The sequence below is a fragment of the Gavialis gangeticus genome, unplaced genomic scaffold, assembly GCF_001723915.1.
Source record: "Gavialis gangeticus isolate Ggan-Ray unplaced genomic scaffold, GavGan_comp1, whole genome shotgun sequence".
Taxonomy (NCBI): Eukaryota; Metazoa; Chordata; order Crocodylia; family Gavialidae; genus Gavialis; species Gavialis gangeticus.
In genome coordinates this window covers 10,365,787-10,387,960 of record NW_017729025.1, presented here as the reverse complement: position 1 = coordinate 10,387,960, position 22,174 = coordinate 10,365,787, and the positions used below count along the sequence as shown (strand labels likewise).

At 41.6% G+C, this 22,174-nt stretch overlaps 1 protein-coding gene across 2 annotated transcripts; it reads left to right on the top strand.

Annotated features, from left to right (window-relative positions):
* Nucleotides 1-3,038: 3,038 nt before the first annotated feature.
* Nucleotides 3,039-21,753, top strand: PCNX4 (pecanex homolog 4 (Drosophila)). 2 transcript variants are annotated; one of them, XM_019518383.1, is made up of 11 exons: nucleotides 3,039-3,272; nucleotides 8,178-8,914; nucleotides 10,629-10,808; nucleotides 10,893-11,407; nucleotides 12,264-12,364; nucleotides 12,511-12,633; nucleotides 12,899-13,262; nucleotides 17,891-17,994; nucleotides 18,847-19,898; nucleotides 20,213-20,399; nucleotides 20,970-21,753. In XM_019518383.1, the coding sequence occupies exons 2-11, from the start codon at nucleotides 8,226-8,228 to the stop codon at nucleotides 21,219-21,221; spliced, it is 3,567 nt and encodes a 1,188-aa protein (XP_019373928.1). In that variant the 5' UTR covers nucleotides 3,039-3,272; nucleotides 8,178-8,225; the 3' UTR covers nucleotides 21,222-21,753. The 2 variants fall into 2 exon arrangements, with proteins under 2 accessions (XP_019373928.1, XP_019373929.1); XM_019518384.1 differs by lacking the exon at nucleotides 3,039-3,272 and adding an exon at nucleotides 5,987-6,709 and having other exon boundaries at nucleotides 8,188-8,914.
* Nucleotides 21,754-22,174: the final 421 nt, after the last annotated feature.

The window sequence follows — 22,174 nt, the reverse complement described above, 5'->3', positions numbered from 1 at the left end:
GCCACCCGCATGATCTGGAGACAACAGGGCAGACCCTACAATGAAAGACTGCACGACCTAAACCTGTTCAGCCTTCACAAGAGAAGGCTGAGGGGGACCTGGTGACTGTCTATAAACTCACTAGGGGGAACCAGAAGGGTTTGGGAGAGACACTGTTTCCCCTAGTGCCCCCTGGCATAACAAGGAATAATGGACACAAGTTGTTACAGAGGTTTAGATTAGACATCCACAAGAACTACTTCTCAGTCAGGGCGGCTAGGAGCTGGAACCAACTTTCAAGGGAAGTGGTGCTGGCTCTTACCCTGGGGGTCTTTAAGAAGAGGCTTGATGCCTACCTGGCTGGACTCATTTGAGTCCAGTTTTTCTTCCGCCCAGGCAGGGGGTCGGATTTGAAGATCTACAAGGTCCCTTCCGACCCTACTTCTATGATTCTATGAACTCAGGAAGTCATCTACTCTAACCCTACTGTGTCCTGTCCCCCAAGCCCCTTCCCCCTCCAACCTCCAAGGAAGAATATTAAACCAATCCTTTTGTACCCAGCAGAGAAAAATTTCAATGAAGTGATCATACAGCAAATGTCATTCAACTTCTGCAAAAATTAATATAGCAAACTAATAAGAATGCAATACAGATAATGCATTACACAAACATATCTAGATATACTCCATAACTGATTATAAAGTTAACAGAATTAAGCTGTCTTACAATATAGTATAATCTAAAATCCAAAATCCTAAAAGTCCTGACAGGTGATCAACCTGCCTAGATGTCCTTACCCAAAATGCACAGTAATTTCTAAGAGGTGGGATCCTTAGAACAGAGGTTCGCAAGCCTTGTCTTATTGCATACTCCCTTCCAGATTTGCCAGCTGCCCGCACACCTCTATCAGCATATGTTTTATATTTTAACCACTTAAATACCTCTAATATATTATAATATTAATGAAAATTCAACCTGCCATTTCACAATTTCTCCCACGTACCCCCCAGAGATGTCTTGCATACCACGTTTGGAAACCCCTGCAGATGTGAACCTCAGCACAGGATCCAACTTGGCTTCCATGTGCCTCCTGAAATCTGAGATGCATGGGGCAGCTTCTCTGCTGTGGCGATGCCAGCATTGCAGCACCCCTGGCTAGTTTTTGTGCCCTCTCCCCAGCTGAGAACCACTGATCTAACCTGTTTTTAAGTATTTTGGGAACAACCACTGAGTGTGTGTCTATACCAGTGGTTCCCAACCTTTTTGGACTCAAGCAGCTCTCTGATATATCTTGTGAATCATGTTTTCACACTTGGCAATGAAAGGATCTTGCCACAACCCCCTGCTTGAGAATCACAGGTCTGCACCCACCACTGATCTCACTGTATGCTCTGTGGGGCTGGTGCTGTGCTTTGTGCCTGGCACTGCAAGGTCCCAGTCCCTGACTGCCCTAAGTCACACCCTTAAGAACACAAGAACTAGGAGACATACAATGAAATCAGTAGGTCGTAAGTTGAAAATGAACAAAAGGAAGTTCCTTTTTCATACAACATGTCATTCAAATGTGAAACTCGTGGCCACCAGATGTTGTGGAACCCAGGTTTAAAAAGGGATCTGACATTCTTGGAGAAAAGGTGCATCAGTAGCTATTGAGCATGGGAGTTAGGGGTTTATCCTCTGAGTCAGAGCTTCCTAAGCCCTAAATGCTGGCAGCTGCCAACGAGAAGAACAGGGAGAAAACCCTGGCTATGACCAGTCACTACCTTTTGGCATTTGCTGGCTGCCTCCGAGACACAGGCCTATTCAGTACATAGAAGGATCATGGGCACGTGCCCGCACAGGAACAGCAATGGCTCCACTCTGTTGTTAGAGGGGCTATCAGATGTGCACCCTGATTGCTTGGGACAACTTAATAACAGGGACAAGTGTGAGGTTGATAGCAAGTGCTCCAGAGAGGGACACCAAGCAGAGCACACCTGCCAGTGCTGACTTCCCCTTGAATGAGTCCAACGAGCCAGCAGACCCTGCCCGGTGCGAGGCACCGGATTACTAAGGGAATTATAAACCCAAAGGGAAGTATCACAACATGCCTCCTTATAAATCCATGGTGCATCCACACCTTAAACCTGGAGCCCAGCTCTCAAAAAGGAGATGGAAGAACTAGCAAAGGGCAACCAGGATGATCAGTGTGGAGAGGGTGGTCATTCGTCCTGTTTTATGGACAGTTTGGTTTTCTGGTCCTCTATCGATATGAAAGCAGACACCTTTACGTCCTCTATTTTTCCCTGCTCGGCATCGCCCTGCCCCACTGCAGGCACCACCACTGCCGCCTGCAGGAGCTCCCTGCTCGGCCCACTGCCACCTGTGGGGCCTCCCCGCTCCCTGCTCCCACGCCCCAGCCACTGCCACCCACGGGATCTCGCTGTCCCCCACCCTGCGACGTTCATGGCAGTGGGGACAGTGGCACTACCCCCGCCAGTGACTGGTACCTCCTGAATCTGGGGGGGGGGACACCCGCAGTACCCACGGACCCCGTCAGGGGGGGCACCAGTCCTTCCGACAGCACTGGGGTCACGCACCCCCTATTCTCGAGGTTCCCGGACGGCCACCCCGGGTCTGGAGGAGCTTCCCTGCGAGAGGCCGGCTCACTTCCACTGATTCCTAGTTGTTGGGGCGGGATGGGCCCTCGGCAGACCCCTGCCCGCGCAGGAGCCCGTCCGCTCGGCAGCGACGCTCGAGGGGAGCCGTGAGGAAAGGGTTACGAAGCGCTAATGGCGACGCGCTCGCCCTAGGGACACGGGGGTAAACTCGGTATTGTTTCTTCCACCAACTCAAAGCCCTCGGAAAATTTCTCCGCGTGTGGCCCCGTCGCCGGCGGGTCGGGGCTGCTTGTGGACCCTCTCACACGCGCGGGGCCTCGGGTGGGTGGAGGCCGTGCCCCCGCAAGGGGAAACGAGAAGAGTGGACGCAAAAGCCGCGCCCGCTCCTGATAGAGCAGCCGCCATCTTGTGCGAGGCGCCGCCCACAGGGAGGCGGGTCCACCATGCAGCTCCCCGCCTCACCGCGCCCGCCGGGGGGCAAGATGGCGGCGGGGGAGGGTGGGTCGCGCCCCTGGTAGGTCGTTGTCGGGCCTCGGCGCGAACCGGCCTCAGTTGCCCCGTGTGTAAAATGGGGGTAGCGCCGCCCTCCCGGCCCTGGGGCCCGCAGCGCCGCACCTCCCGGAGGGGCTCCGCCGCCCGCGCGGAAGGGGCTTGAGGGAACCCCACCCCTCCACCGTCCGCGACGCCGCCCCCCTCGGCGGGCTCTGGCCCCTTCCCTGGAGGTAAACGTGACGAGTGTCAACGCGGAAGGACTCGGCGCCGTGAAGGGACCCGGGCGGAGTCGGCAGCACGTCCTGCTCAAGGGGGTCGTCGCGTGGCACACGTGGCCGGTCTACGTTTATGGCGCGGTTTGCCCGTGAAGCGTGTGTCCGTTGCTTGGCGCGTGGGGCTGCTCGACAGGCGAATCGTGTGACCCGTGTCGAGCGGCCCCGTGCGCCAAACAACAATCGCGCGCTTCATGGGCGAATCGTGCAATAAATGTTAAGTGCATGATTGTTGCTTGGCGTGTGTGGCCTGTCTACGTTTATTGCACGATTCACCCTTTAAGTACATGATATTTGCTTGGTGTATGTGGTCGGTCTACATTTATTGTGCGATTCACTCATTAAGCGCATTATCATTGCTTGGCGCATGTGGCCGATCTACATTTATTGCGCAGTTTGCCCGTGAAGTACATGATATTTGCTTGGCGCATATGGCCGATCTACATCTATTGCGCAGTTTGCCCGTTAAGTCCATGTTCATTGCTTGGTACATGTGGCCACTCTACATTTATTGCGCGATCTGCCCATTAAGCGCATGATGATTGCTTGGCACGGGTGGCTGCTCTATGTTTATTGCGTGTTTCGCCCATTAATCGCGTGATCATTGCTTGGCATGTGTGACTGGTGTACATTTATTGTGCGATTCGCCTGTGAACTGCAGTAGATATGTCATGTGTTGCAAGGGCCTAAGAAATGTGCATCATTTTTATTATCATAGTATCTATGATTTTATTTATTATTTATTTATTATCATAGTATCTATGATTTTATTATCATAGTATCATTGAAACCTGTAGGCCTGGGAGTTCAGCTGGTCCCTGACTCGGTATCCAGGCTGGCATCCTACAGGCAAATCCCAGGCTCAGAAATCCTGGTGTTCAGGTACCCCCGGGTGCCCTGGATCTTATCCAAGAGGTGATGAGATGAGCAGATAAGGAAGGTGCAGGCTCTCCATGCCTGGCCCCTCTGCAATGAAGGAAGCGCTGTAGCATAGCTGGAACTGGGAATAGGGAACCAGGAATAAGGACTTTGGCCTCGCTGTATTACAGAGACTAGCTTTGAAATGGGACTTCAGTCAGTTCACATGTGTGATGGGATGGAGGGGGCCCCGTTGCAGCGAGGGGATTTGAGCCCAGCCAGGCTGAGACCGACTGGTCTGTAGGTTGTCTCTGTTTTCCTTCTGCAGAGGTAGGTCTGTGCAGTCACCGGTGCTGCAACACTGGTCTCCCATAGGCTTCAATAGATGCGTCAATGAGAGCAGCTGGTGTTTGGTCTTAACCACCCCTGCCATGCCTGGTGTTACCACCTTGTAGAGCTGGACTTGACTGACTTCCATGATCGTGAAGCTTTGAGAGCAATAGTTATGATCCCTATGGGCTTAGTAGAGTCTATGCCTCTTCCTTCTTTCTGAGGTAACAATTCTGGCTGGAGGGGAGAGGCACATTTTTTTTCTGTCATTTTGTTAATCCTCTTGATGCCTTTTAGTCAAGGGCAGGAGTGACAGGTATAGCATTACAGTGGAAAGGTTTAAGCACAGGTTTTGCAACATTTCCTAAAGCTGAGACGTGCCGTTTGTCTAATCTCTTCTGGAAGGCCTCTTCCTGTTTGCATCACAGCAACCACGACGGCTTTATCCCTCAGCTTTTGCCTAGTTCATCCTGGGTTTTGTCCTCTGCGTTGCTGCCCTGGAGTGCAAAAGTCTGTGTGGTCCGTAGATTGAAAACTGGTGTTTGATGTAACAGTCTTAATCCATGAAGGAAAAGCTAATAATGCTTTGCTTGCTGATTGGAACAGATTGCTGTAGTGTTTTGTGAAGCTAATTATGTACAAACACACTGCCAGGTGTATTAACGTGATGATGTCTGCTGCACTTGCTTAAGCAGCAAGACACCTACATGGTTTTCATTGGAAATTTGAGGCCTGTATTTTTCTGGTTCTGCTTGTATTAGCAGATGGTTAATTACTATGTTAATTTATTATGGTGATAACTCACAATCCCATATGTCAGTGGTTTCCAAAGTGGGGTATGCAAGATGATCCATTGGGGTGCGGGAAGAAAATATTAGAACTTCTATTTATATTTATTTTTTATCTAAAATAATAAGAAAGAAATTAAGCTTTACTAATATTTAATATACGGATTGACACTGGCGCCCTCACTCGGTCCGTATGTCAAAGAAATAAATATGCGTATATTGGGGGTGCATGCTCAAAAATTTTCTACTGATAGGGGTGCGCAATCAAAGCAGTTTGGAGACCACTGCCATATGTTATGGCATCATAATTTCAGTAGATGAGAAGTATACAGTTTGCATTCCATACTGTGCTCTGAAATACAGGCAGTCCTCGACTTATAGCATTTCGTACTTAAATGTTTATAAATTTCAACATTATGACATCAGTTTTGACTTTACAGCGCTTGATTGGATGTGATGCCATGCCAGCGAGCTAGTTCGCTGCGTTGCTCATCTCCCTGGAGAACATCTGTCCAAACTTTCTTGGACGCTTTCTTTAAGAAAGCAGACAAGACTCCAGAAAAACCTGCAGCCAAGACTCCTGAGAAGACTCCAGCCAAGAGCCCTTCAAAAAGTCCAGCAAAGTCACCTCAAAGGATCCTTCCAAATCAACAAGATTGCTATTTACAATATAAATACATTAATGTAGCTATATTACTCATCTATAATTGATCAAGTACAAAATTCTGGAGTAATTTTGGTGAAAGTAGGGTATTCGGCCTTGGTTCAGGAACCAATCCCCCATTTATAACATTGTTTCTTTTGAGAAAATTGGTTCCAAGTTACGTTTGGACTTAAGATGCAGTTTGCAGGAACCAATTGTGTCGTAAGTCTGAGGACTGCCTGTATCAAAATTAGGGGTTTCCTTCAAAAGTCATCCCATCAGCAACTCCAGGAACTTCAAGTTATAGTTAGCAGTCTCCTATCTGTAGAGAACAAGGATGGTTTCATAGTTAGGGCACTAGAGCAGAATTTGAGAGACCAAGATTTCTGCCCTGCTGTGGCTTTTCTCTGTGACCTTAGGTAAAGTCTCATTGTGCCTCAGTTCCCCATCTGTAAAACAGGGATAGTATTTTTCCTTTCCTATTTCACAAGTATAATTGTACTGAAAGACTTTGTGAGGTTAAGAAATGTACATTACCCCTGTTGTCATAGTATCTAAGATGCATAGATGTATGTAAACCTTGTCTGGCAATAACAAACTGTTACCATCCAGCCCAGCCTGGTAACCAGGCAAGATCCCAGTCTGAAACTGCCCAGTCATGCAGGAAAGCTGTGTTCTGTGTAGTGCCGTTGCTAGGACATGCTCAACCTTTTTTTGAGGGTCCGGACCTAACATATCCATTTTGAGGTCAGATAAAAATGTTTAAGATTACTTGGTTCCCATATGTGTTATTTTAAGTCTCACATTTCTTATGTAAATATTTTTATGGCTTTATGGTGCCTTTATAATATCTTCTGTTGCTTTGGATTGCACCCAAGTAGAAGAATCGTATTTTGGGTTTCACTCAAATATGCCTGTTGTTTACACAGGACTTGTAGTCTAAATATGTTTTATTGATTAACATTATGTGTGTGTTTGAGAAAATTTAAATTTAGAAAAGAGAATACAGACTAAAGCTAAGCAAACAATAAAAAAACCCAGCAAAAATACAGCTGCCAGCATTTTTTCTTTGAGTTTCACCCCTGATTTGTTTCTTTTAAAGCCAGGTTCTTTATATGCACTTGAGTGCAGTTTTTGCACATCAAAGTTTTTGGGTATGTTTTTTTTTAAAATCTGGCATCACTGCATATGCAGTACTTAAAAATGCTATTCCTTTTTATTTACATGATTCTAGTGTCTTGCATGCAAACAGATTTTTTTTTTAAATATGCTGTTAGAAAATTTTACTAGGATGTGTATCTATATTACAATTACAAACTGTAGACCTTATTGGAATGAACAGCCCTCTCCAATATGTGTATGTTGGTAGTGTTTCCACATTACATTTAATTGCTTTTTTCACCTTGGTTACAAGAAATGCAGGTGTCACAGTAGTTATGGAAAATTATATTTCTTTCTTCTATCGTGACAGCTCTTTATTATAAGGACAGTATATTACAACTTTACATTTTATCACAGAGCATTGTGCATTAGTTTAAAGGAACGTGAAAGCAAATATCAGTTAGAGAAAATGCCTACTATTGGCCAGTCACATGGATGCAAAAATTCTGCATAAGTCTCATCTCCATTGTTTCTAATGGAATGCTGTGTCCCAGTACGTACTTGCAGACCATGTGATTATTCCCTCCATGAATATAAGCTGTATCTTGTTCACTCAAGCACTTAAGTATTAAATATTCTAGTAGGAGGACACAGAGGTTTGGCAAATCCATTGCATTAATGCATTCTTTTCTTGCGACACCTGTAGCGATAATCAAATATAAGGCTGCCAGTACATGTCTGGTAGAAGGCAATTAGGATTAAAATCCTTCTTTCATTGAATTCTAGTTTTATCCCCAGATATGTTTTTTAAAAAGTGAGTGCTACTAGGCTCTTTTGCTCTCAGTCCTGTTTTCTACTACAGTCCTTAGTTTAAGAAGTGCTGCCTGTTGTCCCTTGGTTGGGCAAATTAGTATATTTTTTATTTAGAAATATATTACAAACTATACAATAATGTATTCCCATTTTAAAGTTTGCTAATAGTCATGCAGTTTAGCAAAACCTGGTGGAACTCTGTGGCTCTATAAAAAGAGGGCAAAGCAATTGTATCTTATGGTGAAGTTTTGAGTTGCATTTAGTGACATCGGTTTCTTCTTTTTCTTTTTCCTTTCGTTGTTTCACTACAGGAAAAATGAAACACGTCCAAGATTCCTGAATAATAAGAATGGGTCCAGATGTACCACTACTAAATGATTACAAGCAGGAGTTCTTCTTGAAGCGCTTTCCACAGACTGTCCTGGGAGGTCCCCGATTTAAATTAGGCTATTGTGCCCCTCCTTACATATATGTGAATCAGATTGTTCTTTTCCTAACACCATGGGTTTTGGGAGGAGTAGGAACACTTTTGTACCAGTTAGATATTATGAAAGACTATTACACTGCAGCACTTTCAGGAGGACTGATGCTTGTTACAGCACTTATTCTCCAGTTGACAAATCTGCATGCAAGACAGAGAACGGTGACGGTAGAAAGAATGCAGGTTCCAAATACCCTAACAGATGAAGACGAGTATGAATTTTCTAGCTGTTTAGGTTCAGAGACAGTAAAATTTATTATTCCAGGCAAGAAGTATATAGTGAACACTGTTTTTCATTCCTTTGTTGCTGGGGTCATGTGTGGTTTGGGCACTTGGTATTTGCTACCAAACAGAATAACTTTGCTGTATGATAACGTTGGAGGAACTGTTATGATCTTTGTGTTTGGATGGGTGACTATATGTATAGGAGAATATTCATTAATCATAAATACGGCTACAGAGACAGCTGCTTTCCAAGCACTGGATACTTATGAAATTACTGCTTTGATGAGACCTTTCTATATTTTTGTCTTTATTGCAGTGGATCTTGCATACAGGTAAACCTAAGTTAATGTTTATGTAATTTAATGTTGAGTAACATATGCAGATACCTTGGTGGATGCTGTGAAATAACTCTTGAAAAAGTTGTAGAGATGTTATCCAACTGGAAAAAGCCTGGCATGCTTACAGTTGAAACTCGTGTTTTTACTTTGCGTGCAGAAATTTTGGAATTGTGTAGCCTTTCAAGAGAAGTTAAGAGATTCAAAAGTTTTGTCTTGCGTAGTTAAAATTGTCATCTGCAATCACAAACCCAGTAAAGTAGCCTTAAGTATTTGCATCCCCATTCTTTTAGGGATCTATTATCAAGCAATATATTATGGATTTTAAATGTCTTCATTTTATTTTTTCTAAATATATATCAAATTTGCTACTTTTAAATGAGAAAAGAAATGAACCTGCCATGAAAATACAGGTCTAAATACTGCACATTCCAGAAAGTTTTGATCTGGATACAAATATTGTACTTCAGCACTTCTTTAATTTAACCCATGTAAAAGGGTTGAACAAAACCAAAATGAAGCCGCATAGAAGAGACTTTGCATAAATTGCAGTAGGTCCAGAAGTTGGAAACTCTGAAACTCATGAGTTATGATCCATATGAAATTTAGCCTTGGATTGCTAAATGCTTTTGTAGTGGTCTAGATTAGAAAATAGAACATAAATTTATATTCCCCTCTTCAGATCTCTCTCTCAGCCAAGGTATTTGCAAAGTGGCTTAGGGTAAAAATGTACTTTTTAGTTCCTTTTCATGTACTCCTTGTTAGGAGTCGGTTATATCAATTTGGCAGGCTACGTCTCATTCTTTAAGTAAATTGCATGTATTAAAAACAGAGAAGTTAATTCTACTATTCTTCTAGTTTTGCACTCAGTTATTTTTTCTTTGAGATTCAGACCACATTGTTCCTTCAGTTAAAGTAATAACATTCACAGTACATACCATTCACAGTACATACTTTCTAGACCCTAAACAGGTTTTCCATCCAAATGAAGGAAGATTAGATTTCTGAGATTCCTGATATTTGTAAGCCAGAACTTCCAGGCCTGTTTTCATAGCAAAAAGGGAACAAACCAAATATTTTAAAAATCTTTTAGCATGTGATTTTTAAGATAATTACCACGGGCTTCTTAGTATATTAGTTAAGTTATGCGGACTTCTTAATATCAGCTTTTTATCTATAAGTTTTTTGTACATTTGTATATTTACAAAAGGGTTTTATAGTTTTTCTGTACAAAAAGACATTGTGACTTAAAAGTGAATTCAGATGTTGACTAAAGAGAATTTAGTTACTCATTTAAATTAATTTAAAAGGCTTTGCATATAAGAAAAATGTTGCAGTGATTTAACTTATATTGGTTTAAAATAATGTCTTTACATTTTACATTTAAACAAGACTTTAGTAAAATCTTTGGCTCCTTGTTTTGTGCTTGCCAGTTCAGTATAAAATTTCCTAATTTTGAAGCATTCTTTATTTTGGACTGTCAGTATTCTGGGAGTTCTGTATCTTTGGCATAGAAAAATCATATATGTTCTGATGCTTATAGTGTGATAATATCCCAAGCATTAATTTTAAATATCTAGCTTATCAACAAAAGTCTGAAGATTCTGGCATTTGAATATGGGTGCATAAATTTTAAACTTGCCTCTATACATATAGTATCTGTTCATATTTCCTTTCATAGAAGTCAGATATGTTTTTTTCTTTCATCCAGGTTTGCTGGTAACATACCCGTCCTAAAGCAGACAAACCAGATCTTGCACATCTTATTTCTGTTTCTGCCATTCTTATGGGCATTGGGAATTCTGCCTCTGCTTGATGTACTTTTTCTGTGGGGAATGGAACAAGTGTTGGAGTTTGTCTTAGGAGGTTCACCCATGTCGAGTAACACAAAGTAAATTTTATTTCTATAACAATAAATATAACAGTATAGTCTCTAACCCTTTTCAAGCAAATCTTTTTTTCTTCTCCTTCACAGGTTATTAGTAATGTTTCTCATTTCTGCTGGAACAGCTATAGCATCGTATTTCATTCCCAGCACTCTTGGTGTGGTCCTCTTCATGACTGGATTTGGGTTCATACTGAGTCTTAACCCAAGTGAGATTGTTTTTTCCTTCAAGCACACTATAAGCAGCCATTTAGCTTCCAGCAAATCTCAGACTCTATCCAGTGGCCCTAGGATACAGTTTGGGCGAAGGGAATTCATTTTCTATTTGACTGTGTTGACATTTGCTCTCGCAGAAGCTAGCCTGCTGCATCACTTTGCTGGTTTTACAGCATTTTCCAAAGACAGTCCCCAAGCTATAGTGAGTTACTTTCTGATCATATTACTCCTAATTATGTGGATTCTTAGAGAGATTCAGAGAGTATACTTGTTTGGAGTCTTCCGAAATCCCTTTTATCCAAAGGATATCAGGACTGTGACTGTGTTCATGGAGAAGCAAAGAAGGCTTATGAAAGTTGGTGGTGTCAGGAGGATTTTACTAACACTAGGTAGGAATTCCACTATCTGCTTTTTGCAAGATAATTAGGGGAGATTAACATGGTAGTAACATTTTCTCTGTGTGCGAGTTAAAATACACTTTCTAAGAAGAATTAAGTGGCTGAAAATTTGCATTAAGATTTTTGTGCAGTTGTGCATTCAGAATTTATAAGTAACACGCCAAGGTTTTTGGAAATGACCAGTGGCATGTTGTGTGTTTGTGGTTTTTTGGGTGCTCAGCACAAGGCACCTTAAAAGGGTCTTTAGAATGTGAGTGCTCGGTACTTTCTAACAGTAGGACTTCCTAGAGGGTCTTAAGCTTGGCAACTGAAAATTGCTGGTCACTTTTTGAAAACCTTTGCTCTCATTTTTGATAAAACAGTACCAAAACAAAATTGAATTGAGAGAATTGACAGCAATTAAAATGTTTGTTCCTTGCAGTCTTTTAATACAAGGTCCAGCCTTGCTTTTACTGAAGTACATGATGGATTTTCCACTTGCTTCAGAGGAGATGGTATTTAGTCCAAATTGAGCTTGTTTTTGTAGATGTAACAGTTTTGGAGACATGATCCAGAAGCACTTTTCACATCATTTATCTTAAGTATTCATGCTTATACTTAACTTAATTCATGATCCTTTTCTGAAGTTAATTGGAATACTCAGTTTGCAGGGTTTGGCCCTGGATAAGAATATGCCATCTTATTTTAATGTTTCAGGAGCAGGGTGGGAAAAGACTTTGTGACTATTACTAATGGCTTGATTGGGACAAGCTAAGATTTCCATTCTGCAATGTACCCTTTATAAAACTGTAGGCTTTTGTAGGAATTTTACAAAGAAAATTATTGACGTCTCTCTTTTTCATTGCAGTGTCTCCATTTGTTATGATAGCATTTATTTCACTAGACTGTTCCCTACAAAATCTTCATTCTGTGTCTGTTTGCATTGGATTCACAAGAATCTTTAGAATGGTAATTTGACATGTTTTTAATATGTACTATGTAGAAGATATTTTTTCCCTAAAGTAATAAAGACTTACAACTTAAATATACTCCAGGTCAAGAAGCGGGAGAAAGGGTGGATTCCTGGTACCACAAATAATCAGTCTCTGTCCTAGGTCTGGCAAAATACAGAGAATGCCATGCTGGACATAGCGGTGGTGTCAGTAGTACAAATGATGGTGGTTAATACAGATGTATGGTGGAACAGGAGCTTGGATACAGGAATCAGACTCTTACTGGTAAACGTTCTTTTTTAACTAAGCAGGTAGTTCTTGTTGTATTATTTTATTGTTTCCTAGTCTGTTCTTTTCTGCTTTTTCTAAAATTGGGGCTTTGGACTTTTGGGAATGGAGACATGTTCTGCATACACAGAACTGCTCTTACTACAACAGTAAATGACAGTTTCACTAAGCCCATAGAATTCTTCTGTGTAAGGCTGAAAGATACCTAGCAATGCTGAATGTGCCGAGATGTATAATAGAAAAATATTTTTGCTGTCGACAGGTTGGTGTTGTTCGGGATCGACTACTTCAGTTTATCTCAAAGTTGCAGTTTGCATTAACTGTTCTCTTGACATCGTGGACCGAAAAAAAGCAACGTCGTAAATCCTCCACCACATTAATTACACTCAACGTTGTTTTCTTCCCTGTTGTATTGGTCTTCATTGCTGTTTCTGCGGTGCTGTCTTCCCCCTTGCTGCCTCTCTTCACTCTTCCAATATTTTTGATCGGGTTTCCCAGACCAGTCCGAAGCTGGCCAGGATCTGTGGGTGCAACAGCATCTGTTTGTTCCGATACCGTGTACTACAAGCAGATGGTTCCAAGTCTGGCTGCCGCGCTGCAATCTGCACTAGCAGCTGGTAGCTTAGGTAGGTAGATAAGCAGAGCCGGTTGTAAAAGAATTTGCAGATAACATCACTTAGTACTTTAATATATACAGCCTTACTGGAGAATTGTTGCATCTGATTTAAATAACTTGCTTTGCTACCTAGGTTAAAATTTCAACACTGCATTTTGTAGGGCTTATTGAAAATGAGAGAGAGAGAGAGAGTGAGCGTGTGCGTGCGTGCGTGCGTGTGTGTGTGTGTGTTTATTGCATTCTCCTAACAGAATGCTGAATTTTAATGACCAGTGTAGTGGTGAGAGAAGAATATTTCTCTTGATATTTGTATATATTGAATAAGAACTAGTCTCCATGAAGTAAAAGGGCTGGGGCTCTGCTGTGTATCAGTTGCTCCCTGGTAATTGCCTGTGGGAGATGACATCTAAATCTTGTAAGTGTGTTGAGGCCCTTCATTGCCACTTGTCCCCTAGAATGGATTTCACAAACCTAGAAAACGGTGGTAACACAGCCTTTAAGCCTTCATCTGCTGCAGTGTAGGAGCCTGTACGTGGGCAGTTACCACCCCTTAGCTGTTCCACAGTAAAGACCCATCTCTTATTCCTTAGCAGATAACCACCAGATGAGTTGTGTGCACCAGATGGGTTTCTAGAAAATAGGTACTAGTTCAGTCATAAGTTATGGGCAGGAGCCACTTGCTGGAATTCCATATTTATGTAGGAGGTTAGACTAGAGCCTCATAATGATCCTTTTTGTGTCTTAAAATATATGAGAAGCTGCTTCTGTTTCTTTTTTAATTGTACAGAGGTGAAAAAAAAAGATTTACCAGGTCTTGTTTCACCATTTGAAGACAAAACAATCTCTGAAATGGGAAAAAATTTTCTGAGAAACACTTACCATGCATGTAACCAGAATCATAGAAAAGTAGGGCTGGAAGGGACCTCTGCAAATCGTCTAGTCCAACCCTCCACCACAGGCAGAATCATTCTGTTCTAAACCATCCTATACAAAGCCATTTTCTAAGTTATTAGTTAACTAAAGTCAACCCTGATGCAACCACAAAACAAAACACCCTAACCTGCAACAGATAAGGCAGAGGGACAGGGGGTGGCCCATGCAAGGTTGTTAAAATATGTTTGACAGATCCAAGGAAGATGGCAAGACCCTCTACAGGCTCTACCAGTTGAGCCTGAATTGGTAACCTGGGGAATAATTGTGTGTTTTAGCCTACTGGTAAAGGATAAGTATTTATCTAAGAAACCTAGATGGCATCCTATGTCAAGAGGCAGAGTTGGAGATGTCTTGGTATTTAGAGGCAGTAGATATAAGGTTTAGTCACTCAATTGAAGAAGAGATGCAGAGACTTTCTCCAAGTTATATTCAGTGTCTTAAGTATCAGTGCCAAAGATGTGTGAAGTAAAGTAAGTTTAGCAAGTTTTCTCAGGAAAAAAGAGAAGCCTCACTTTAAGTCCACTGTGCCAGGCAATAAGAGAACATGTAAGAGCATTTTCATAACAGCAGCGGGGCAGTTACCAAAAATCGCAATAAAAAAATGCAAAATGTTAGCAAGGAAGTACACTTCATTAGCATGGTGCAGTATAAAAGCTTGTTTTAAATTTTAACTATGACTGAATGCTTGCTTTTACCAATTATATCTTGCTGCACTATGAAACCAAAATTCATCATTTAAGTTAAAGATGATGCAAATGAGCAATGTGCTAGTAGCATACATACATTGCCACATTTAGGAAGATTTTAGATGTGTTGGTGAAGTAATAGTAGGCTTTAACCTAAGGCTGAGAGAAAACAGCAGTTTGGTTACTTATTTGGCTTTGCCCCTTTACTTCTGAGTAGAAGGGGAGAAGATCAAACTGATGGGGTACTTCTGCGTGAGTCAGGGAGGTCTAATGGCTGGAGCAGAAAGTTTGATGTGTGAGGACTCCTGAGTATTAGCATTGCCCTTAACTTGTTATGTGACTGTGGGCAGATCATTTAGGGGCCAAATCTTAATCGACCTTATAAGCACTGAAGGCACAAAAAGCAATCTTCATCACCCCTGTTCTGTGCCCACCAAATCACTTAAGCATATAGATTCTTTAGGCACTTCCATTTTGGCTGAAAGACTTAGACTGCTGTGCCTTCTCGGAAGTAAGCCAGATTGGCCACCTGGTTACCAATTAGATAGCCTTTGGTTATAAAAACAGAGAGCTCATGCTGCCCTGAGTCAGATGCTTGTGGTCCAAGGAGGAGGAGGAATTCAAACAGACCCCAGTGTCCAGCATTTCCTATTAGCTACCTGTAAGCACATCTTCTCAGTACCTACCTGGGAGCTACCTAAGTCTTCCTGTTTGCTGTAGGGAGCTGCTTAACCATGCCAGTTTGGGTCACCTTCCTGGGCAAGGCCTCAATAATAACTCTTAAATGGAGGAGCCTACAAGATCAGTTTGAATTGGGCCCTTACACTAATTCTCAAAAGCCCATTTAAATTTGATACTCAATTATTTTAAGGTATCCACTTTGACAGGTAGGGCTTGTCCAAGTGATGCTGAGGAACAGGAAACTCCATTTGGGTTGTAGTTGCTCTGTACCTTTGAAACTAATCTGTGCGCGTGGCCAGTTGGATACCCAAAACTAGATGCTCTTGAAAACTGACCTTAATGTCTCTGCAAATAGCCGCTATGCCTCACAGGTAAACTGAGATTTGAAAGTGTTTGGAGATCCTTGAATAACAGTGCCATAGGATCATTAATGAGTATTTCTGAGGTGGTAATAAATCAGTTCTTGAATAGTATGATGAGCACTGCAGAGAAACTGAAATCCGTAAAGAATAAGGCTTTTCCAAATTGAACTGAGAAAACTGCAAAGATAAAAATGCAGTTGTCTCGATGAAGCTTGGTGCCTTTTAGCTGAGCAAGTAGTGACAGTTGATATGCTTTAAAAAATTCTCTTGGTTCCCAAGTGTAAGTTTGGTAATTTAGGACCTGGTAGTGCATGGACTGTGTCCTTTTCAATTACTCTTAACTTGTGCCTTAACATATATGCTATGAACTACTTGGTTGGGAGGGCTGATATGGCATCTATGAGCCAGAAGTCCCTTTTTTTTGGTTTTATAATTTTATTTTGCATATTCTAAAGTCATTTGGCATATGGAAATTATGACAGGAAAATGACGAGAGAGAGGATCCTTTAAGCATTTCGACTTCAATCCATAAAGGGACTGTAGTGTAGTGGGATTGACTGTTATCATACTTTGCTTTTACTCCCTGGAGTGGAATTAGCAGGCCCAGGTTGGAGTCTAAGATTCCTGTGCAATGCAGTGGTGAGCTTTAGGTGTCTATGAATGGGGTTCACAGCATTCAGCAAGTTGAATGGGACAGAACTGGGGTGGGGGTGGTGTAGCCAATAGGACATGTCAAAAAGAGAGGGAATTCCCCTCCAGATGTAAAGTCTGCAGCCCCAGGTTAGATGTTTATGTGAGATCAGGATTCGCAGTCCAAAGTCCTCTCCTGGATTTAAGTGCCTGTATTTTCTCTTTTGGGGTGGATTACTGACTCGTCCCTTTGTATTAAAACACAAGTGTTTGTGACTGTCTTCCGTGTAAGCTGGTTGTTAGGGCAACTGCCCAGGAAGAGGAGAGCCTTGGTTCTGTGCCCTTGCAAGGGAGTTCAGATCCATAACTACTACCTCCCAGGAGAATGCCCTGACCACCAGACTGCAGGCTAGGCTGGGGGGGGGGTGCACTTTCCACCTCCAAGAATGAGGAACTCATGGGACAAGAGGGAGAGGATGCCCAGCAATGAGAGCATTCTCCTTGAAAGCGGAGAGCCCTGGTTTTTATCTTTGCTGCTTTATGAATTTTTTTCCAATAACTTGAATGTGTAATGCTGTCCCCCTTTATTATTTGATACCTCATCGATTTTTGTGTCCCCTGCAAAATTTACCAGCAAAGATTTTTAAAGATTTTTGTATCATTGTTTAGATTATTGTTAAAAATAATACATTGTTTTTTAATTAGAGTAGAAGCAGCCCTGGTCATTGATATTTCCCTATTAGCCAACACATTTTGAGAACTATCAGTAGGTCAGTTTTTAGTCTAATATGTGCCTTGTTCATTTCGCATAACGCAAGCTTTTAAATCCAAATATTACACGGTACTAAGTCGTATGCCTTGCAGCAGTCCAAGTATGCTGCATTAGCACAGTTGTTTTTATCAACCAGGCCTGTAAAAATGTCAGAAAAAGACAGCAGATTTGTTTAACAAGATTAACTTCCATGTTGGTTTGTGCAACCCTCTAAATTTTGTAGGTAAAGCTCAAAATAACTATTGTATTATTTTACATGGAGCAGATAGATATTAGGCTAACAAGTGTATAGTCCCTTAGAACATCTTTCGCTTTGTTTGAAAAATGTGTTCCTAAATTTAATCCTCTTGTCTTTTTGGAAGTTCTCTGATTTTTTTTCCATGACTTGTTTAAAATTAAGTACTTCAGATTGCTGCTCAATTAGTTCTTTTAAGATAGAAGTTATCCAGACCAGTTCAGTTGATTTCATGCTGGAAGTGTCTCCGTAGTGGCTTCCTTTCTTTTGTTTAGAAGAAAAAAGTAATCAACAGAACACTGCAGTAAAAATTTAAGCTTCTTTTTCTGCTGTTTTTAGGTCTCTTTTTACCTGGATCACACTACTTGTGCCGTTTTCAGGACAGACTGATATGGATATTGGTGATAGAAAGAGGCTTCACATACTGTTGTGTTAATATTAAGGTGAATATTTACTGAAAACTTTGCTTTGGAAACATGCAAATCCTTTTCTGTTATTTCCTCCCAACAGAACAAGCAAAAGTACTTACATTCTATAAGACTAAGACTTTACTGGTTATATTACCTGATCTGGTTTAATTTTGTAACTAAAAGGGTTTTTCTCAATATTAAGACCATAACATAATCTTTAAAACCATCTGAAGGGCATAGACAAATTGTACCAGAATCTGCAAATCAAAAATAGTGGGCACATCTACACATTCATTAATGTGCAGTGCCTACTGTGCATTAAATTTAGTACATGCAAGAGGAAGTACTATATAAATGCTTAGTAGGCTGCTCTACTGTGCATTAGTGCGGTCGCATGCTTTGTTTTGAATGGTTAATACTCAGTAGACTAATACTACTGCACATTAGCTTAATAGCATGGTTTTTGCTGTGATGCTGTCATGCACAGTCAGTCAGTCTACTACGCATTACGTGTTTTGTGTAGATGCATCCAGTTTCTACAAGCACAGAAGTACTATATATTTTGAATTGGCTTGTGGTATAAGACTTTAAAACTTAAAGTGGGTATCTATAAAAACTGAAGATTGTGGCAGATGGAACCAAATGGCTCTCAAGCAAGTTCAGAAATGGTAGTATTGCGTGACGTACTGTTACTCAGTCCATCAAATAAGATGCTGAGTGCTGTTAAAATTGTAAGTGATTGCTCTGTTAGTTCCAGAAATATTGGAAATACTGGGCATAGTTTCATTTGCTGGGAATAGTTGTTGCAAGAAAAAAGGGCCTGTTAGTTTTTAAAGGCTTGTTCATATGCAGAGTAAAGCTGAATTGTTTCCACTTGTGCTGTAGGGGCTAGAGTTGCAAGAAACCTCCTGTCATACTGCAGAAGCTCACAGAGTTGATGACATTTTTGCAATGGCCTTTGAGCATGAGGAGCATGCAAAGACTCTCTCTCTCAATCATCATTTTGGAAACATTTTAACCCCTTGCACAGCTCTGCCTGTGAGGCTGTATTCTGATGCCAAAAATGTCTTGTCTGGAATAATTGATTCTCATGAAAACTTAAAGCAGCTGAAAGATGATTTTGTTAAAGTGCTTGTGTGGGTGCTTGTCCAGTATTTCTATAATAAATCGAAAACATGTGAGAAACTGGACAAAGCAGACAAGGACACAGATGAATTATTTCCAATAAACAAGCAAGCATTTAACAATACAGTGGAAAGACCCAGGTCTGTAAGGGATGAAGATAGCTTTAGTGTAGAGACAATTGAGGACTGGACTGATGATAGTGATCTTTTTGATCTTGAGCCCACTGGGAGAATGAGAGAGAGAAAAGAAATGGGACCAGCAGCAACTGCACCAAGAATGCATTTGTCTATTCCAGGATCTGTAGAAATGCAGAGCAGAGATGGTGCTCTACAAAAGACACAACTTGAAGATAAACTATACAGACCCATTGTATTTGGACTTCCTGCTCTAGATAAAGGAAAAAAGCAGGAAGTGTTAAGACTACCATCACTTGAATTTAGCTGCTCCTATTCGGAGCTGCTAAGCATACCTGAAGAATGGAGAACAGCGCCCATCCCTGCTTCCAAACTCAATGAGATGAGGCAGAGGTTTCCAGAAGAGTGGTACCATTTCATTTTGAGTCAACTGGATTTTTTTCATTTGGAAGAAAAGCCTGCCAGTTTACTTGAAGACCTTGCTAAAGACAAAGCTTTGAAAGACTTGTATATCCATGGTGTATTGTCATGTTGTTTTGGTTTGTTTGGACTAGACAGTACAGTTCCTGCTCCTAGTCATGTATTTAGAACCTACACTGGGGGTATTCCTTGGTCTGTTGGCTTGGATTGGCTGACTGGAAAACGAGAGCTGTTCCAGCTTGCACTGAAAGCATTCAGGTAAGAACTAACTCAGAGTATAACAAGCACAGCTGCAAAAATGAGCATTTGTGCTTGAGAGTATACTTGCATCTTTGCAATGTACAATTTTGAATCAGCTTTATTAAGTGAAAGAGCAACCTTATTTAGTGTCCAAATAGTATATACAAATCTGTACTGATATTGAAATTAAATATTTTAGCTCCCATTATCAATAACTAGTTCATATGTTTGCTGTAATTGAAACAATTATGTAACAACCTTTTAAATGGCTTGAAGTGGCTTTGTATTTTAAATCATGTTCTGCAGTGTGTGTGTGTTTGTGTGTCTTTCAGATATACATTTAAACTCATGGTTGACCAAGCAAGCTTGGGTCCAGTAGAGAGCTTCAAAGAGCTGGTTAACTATCTAGAAGAATATGAAAATGACTGGTACATTGGTTTGGTATCTGATATTGAGTGGCAACAAGCAATTTTAAAAGAAAAGCCATATCTCTTTTCCTTGGGGCATGATCCTAACATGGTAAGAGGAAAATTTTGCTGATGAGCAGGATTAAAGTCTTTTTTCCTCTGCTTATTTGTTAGTCTGCCTGCCTTACAAGAGACGAGAGCTTTGCACTCAAAGAATTAGTTAGTGCTCGACTGACTCCTGTATGCCTATTCTTTGAAATTGCCAGGCAGCTGTTCAGCAGATGCAGCAGTATTTGCTGACTCTGCTGTGATATTCCTCTATACAAGGACAGAGCAGCTAGGACTTGAGTCTTGTTAATAATAAGGCTTCCTCTGTGCAGATATATGCAGCAGTGTAGTCTAGAGTCCTATACCCCTTTCATTTTCCAGTGATCCGTTCCCACTGTTTAGTATATGTGACATTTTGGGATCAAAGCATTGCCAAATTGAAAACCTGACCCTTGCTACTTTTATACAGTCTCCTCCATTTCCTCTGTTGTCATTGAAAATTTCCAAGGAGTCAGTGTTACGGCTCAGTACTCAGCATGCAAGCTCTGTTTTTCACTTCATGCCAGAAATGTCTGTGTTAACGCTGACTAGAACATGTGCCAAGCATTCCTAAGTATGGTTTTACTTTTTTAAGGGAGTTTACACTGGGAGAGTGCTCACCCTTCAGGAGCTGCTAGTGCAGGTGGGAAAGTTAAACGGTGACGCTGTCCGAGGCCAGTGGGCAAACCTTTCCTGGGAGCTGCTGTACGCTACCAACGATGATGAGGAACGCTACAGCATACAAGCACACCCAGTCCTCCTGAGGAACCTGACCGTGCAGGCGGCCGACCCACCCCTTGGCTATCCCGTCTATTCATCAGAACCTCTGCATGTGCCTTTGTTTTAGACTTTGTGCTGTCTTTTGTACGTTTTAGCTGCATGTGGGGAAAGAAAAAGCAATGCTGCATTTTACACTAGAAGTATGAAGATCCTGCTCTCAAAGTGGCACTGGATGGTTGTGCTGAACCAATAAGGACTGATTTGCACAGAAACGGTGCTAGCCAGAGGCAAATTCTACAGCAGGCAAGAGCATTCAAACCTGTTTTTCAAAGTACCATCTCCTTTGTTGCTGTCAGGGCAAGAAGCCACTGCTTCAAGATGCCCTGATTTCCAGTTCACAGAAGAGACATAATTCTGGCCATTAACTCCTTATGGTACATTCTGATTATTTTTTTTTTCCTTTTCTTTTTTACTAGTCTGACAGGTGACTTGCATCAGTAGGCAAGTTACAGCTCATTATAATACAGCAAACCACAGAGTTGGTCACCAAAGTGTACATACAACTATTTATATGTATTTTTTTATTCTGATCATTTTATATATACAATTGAGTTTAATTTTAGCACTTGTTTAAAATATATGGCTGTAAATATCGTCCTTAATTGTAGTGTGCTACCACCTGCTGTATAATAAGGGAAGTCTGGAAGAAGTATTTTTACAGAAATGTACACTTATGTGGGCAAGAAAGGTTTTGTAAATTAGCAACCTGAATCTTGCCATTTTACTAAAAACAATCTACGAGGGGTGTTTCAGAGAGTAACAGCAATACTGCAATAAAACCCTGTTTTTGTGCGGTGATCATTTACTGAGCCGCATCACTTCTCTACAGTCGTAAACCATGGGTGCTTTCGACAATGCCACCGTCAGTGTTCCCTGCTGCTGCGTAGTTCCCACTTTGCTACAGGCACACCGCATGGACAGCCATTTTGCTGTTAGTTTCTGAAACACTCTCGTGTGTTAGGGGTCAGCAGCGGTATGGCCTGCAGGCTGGATCGGACCCGGCTCACAAATGTGAGGTTT

Coding starts and splice junctions, on each gene's coding strand:
- PCNX4 (XM_019518383.1), top strand. CDS start 8,226: ATGGGTCCAGATGTACCACTACTAAATGATTACAAGCAGGAGTTCTTC. Junction 10,809..10,892: donor CCCATGTCGAGTAACACAAA/GTAAATTTTATT, acceptor TCTCCTTCACAG/GTTATTAGTAATGTTTCTCA. Junction 12,365..12,510: donor TCACAAGAATCTTTAGAATG/GTAATTTGACAT, acceptor TCTCTGTCCTAG/GTCTGGCAAAATACAGAGAA.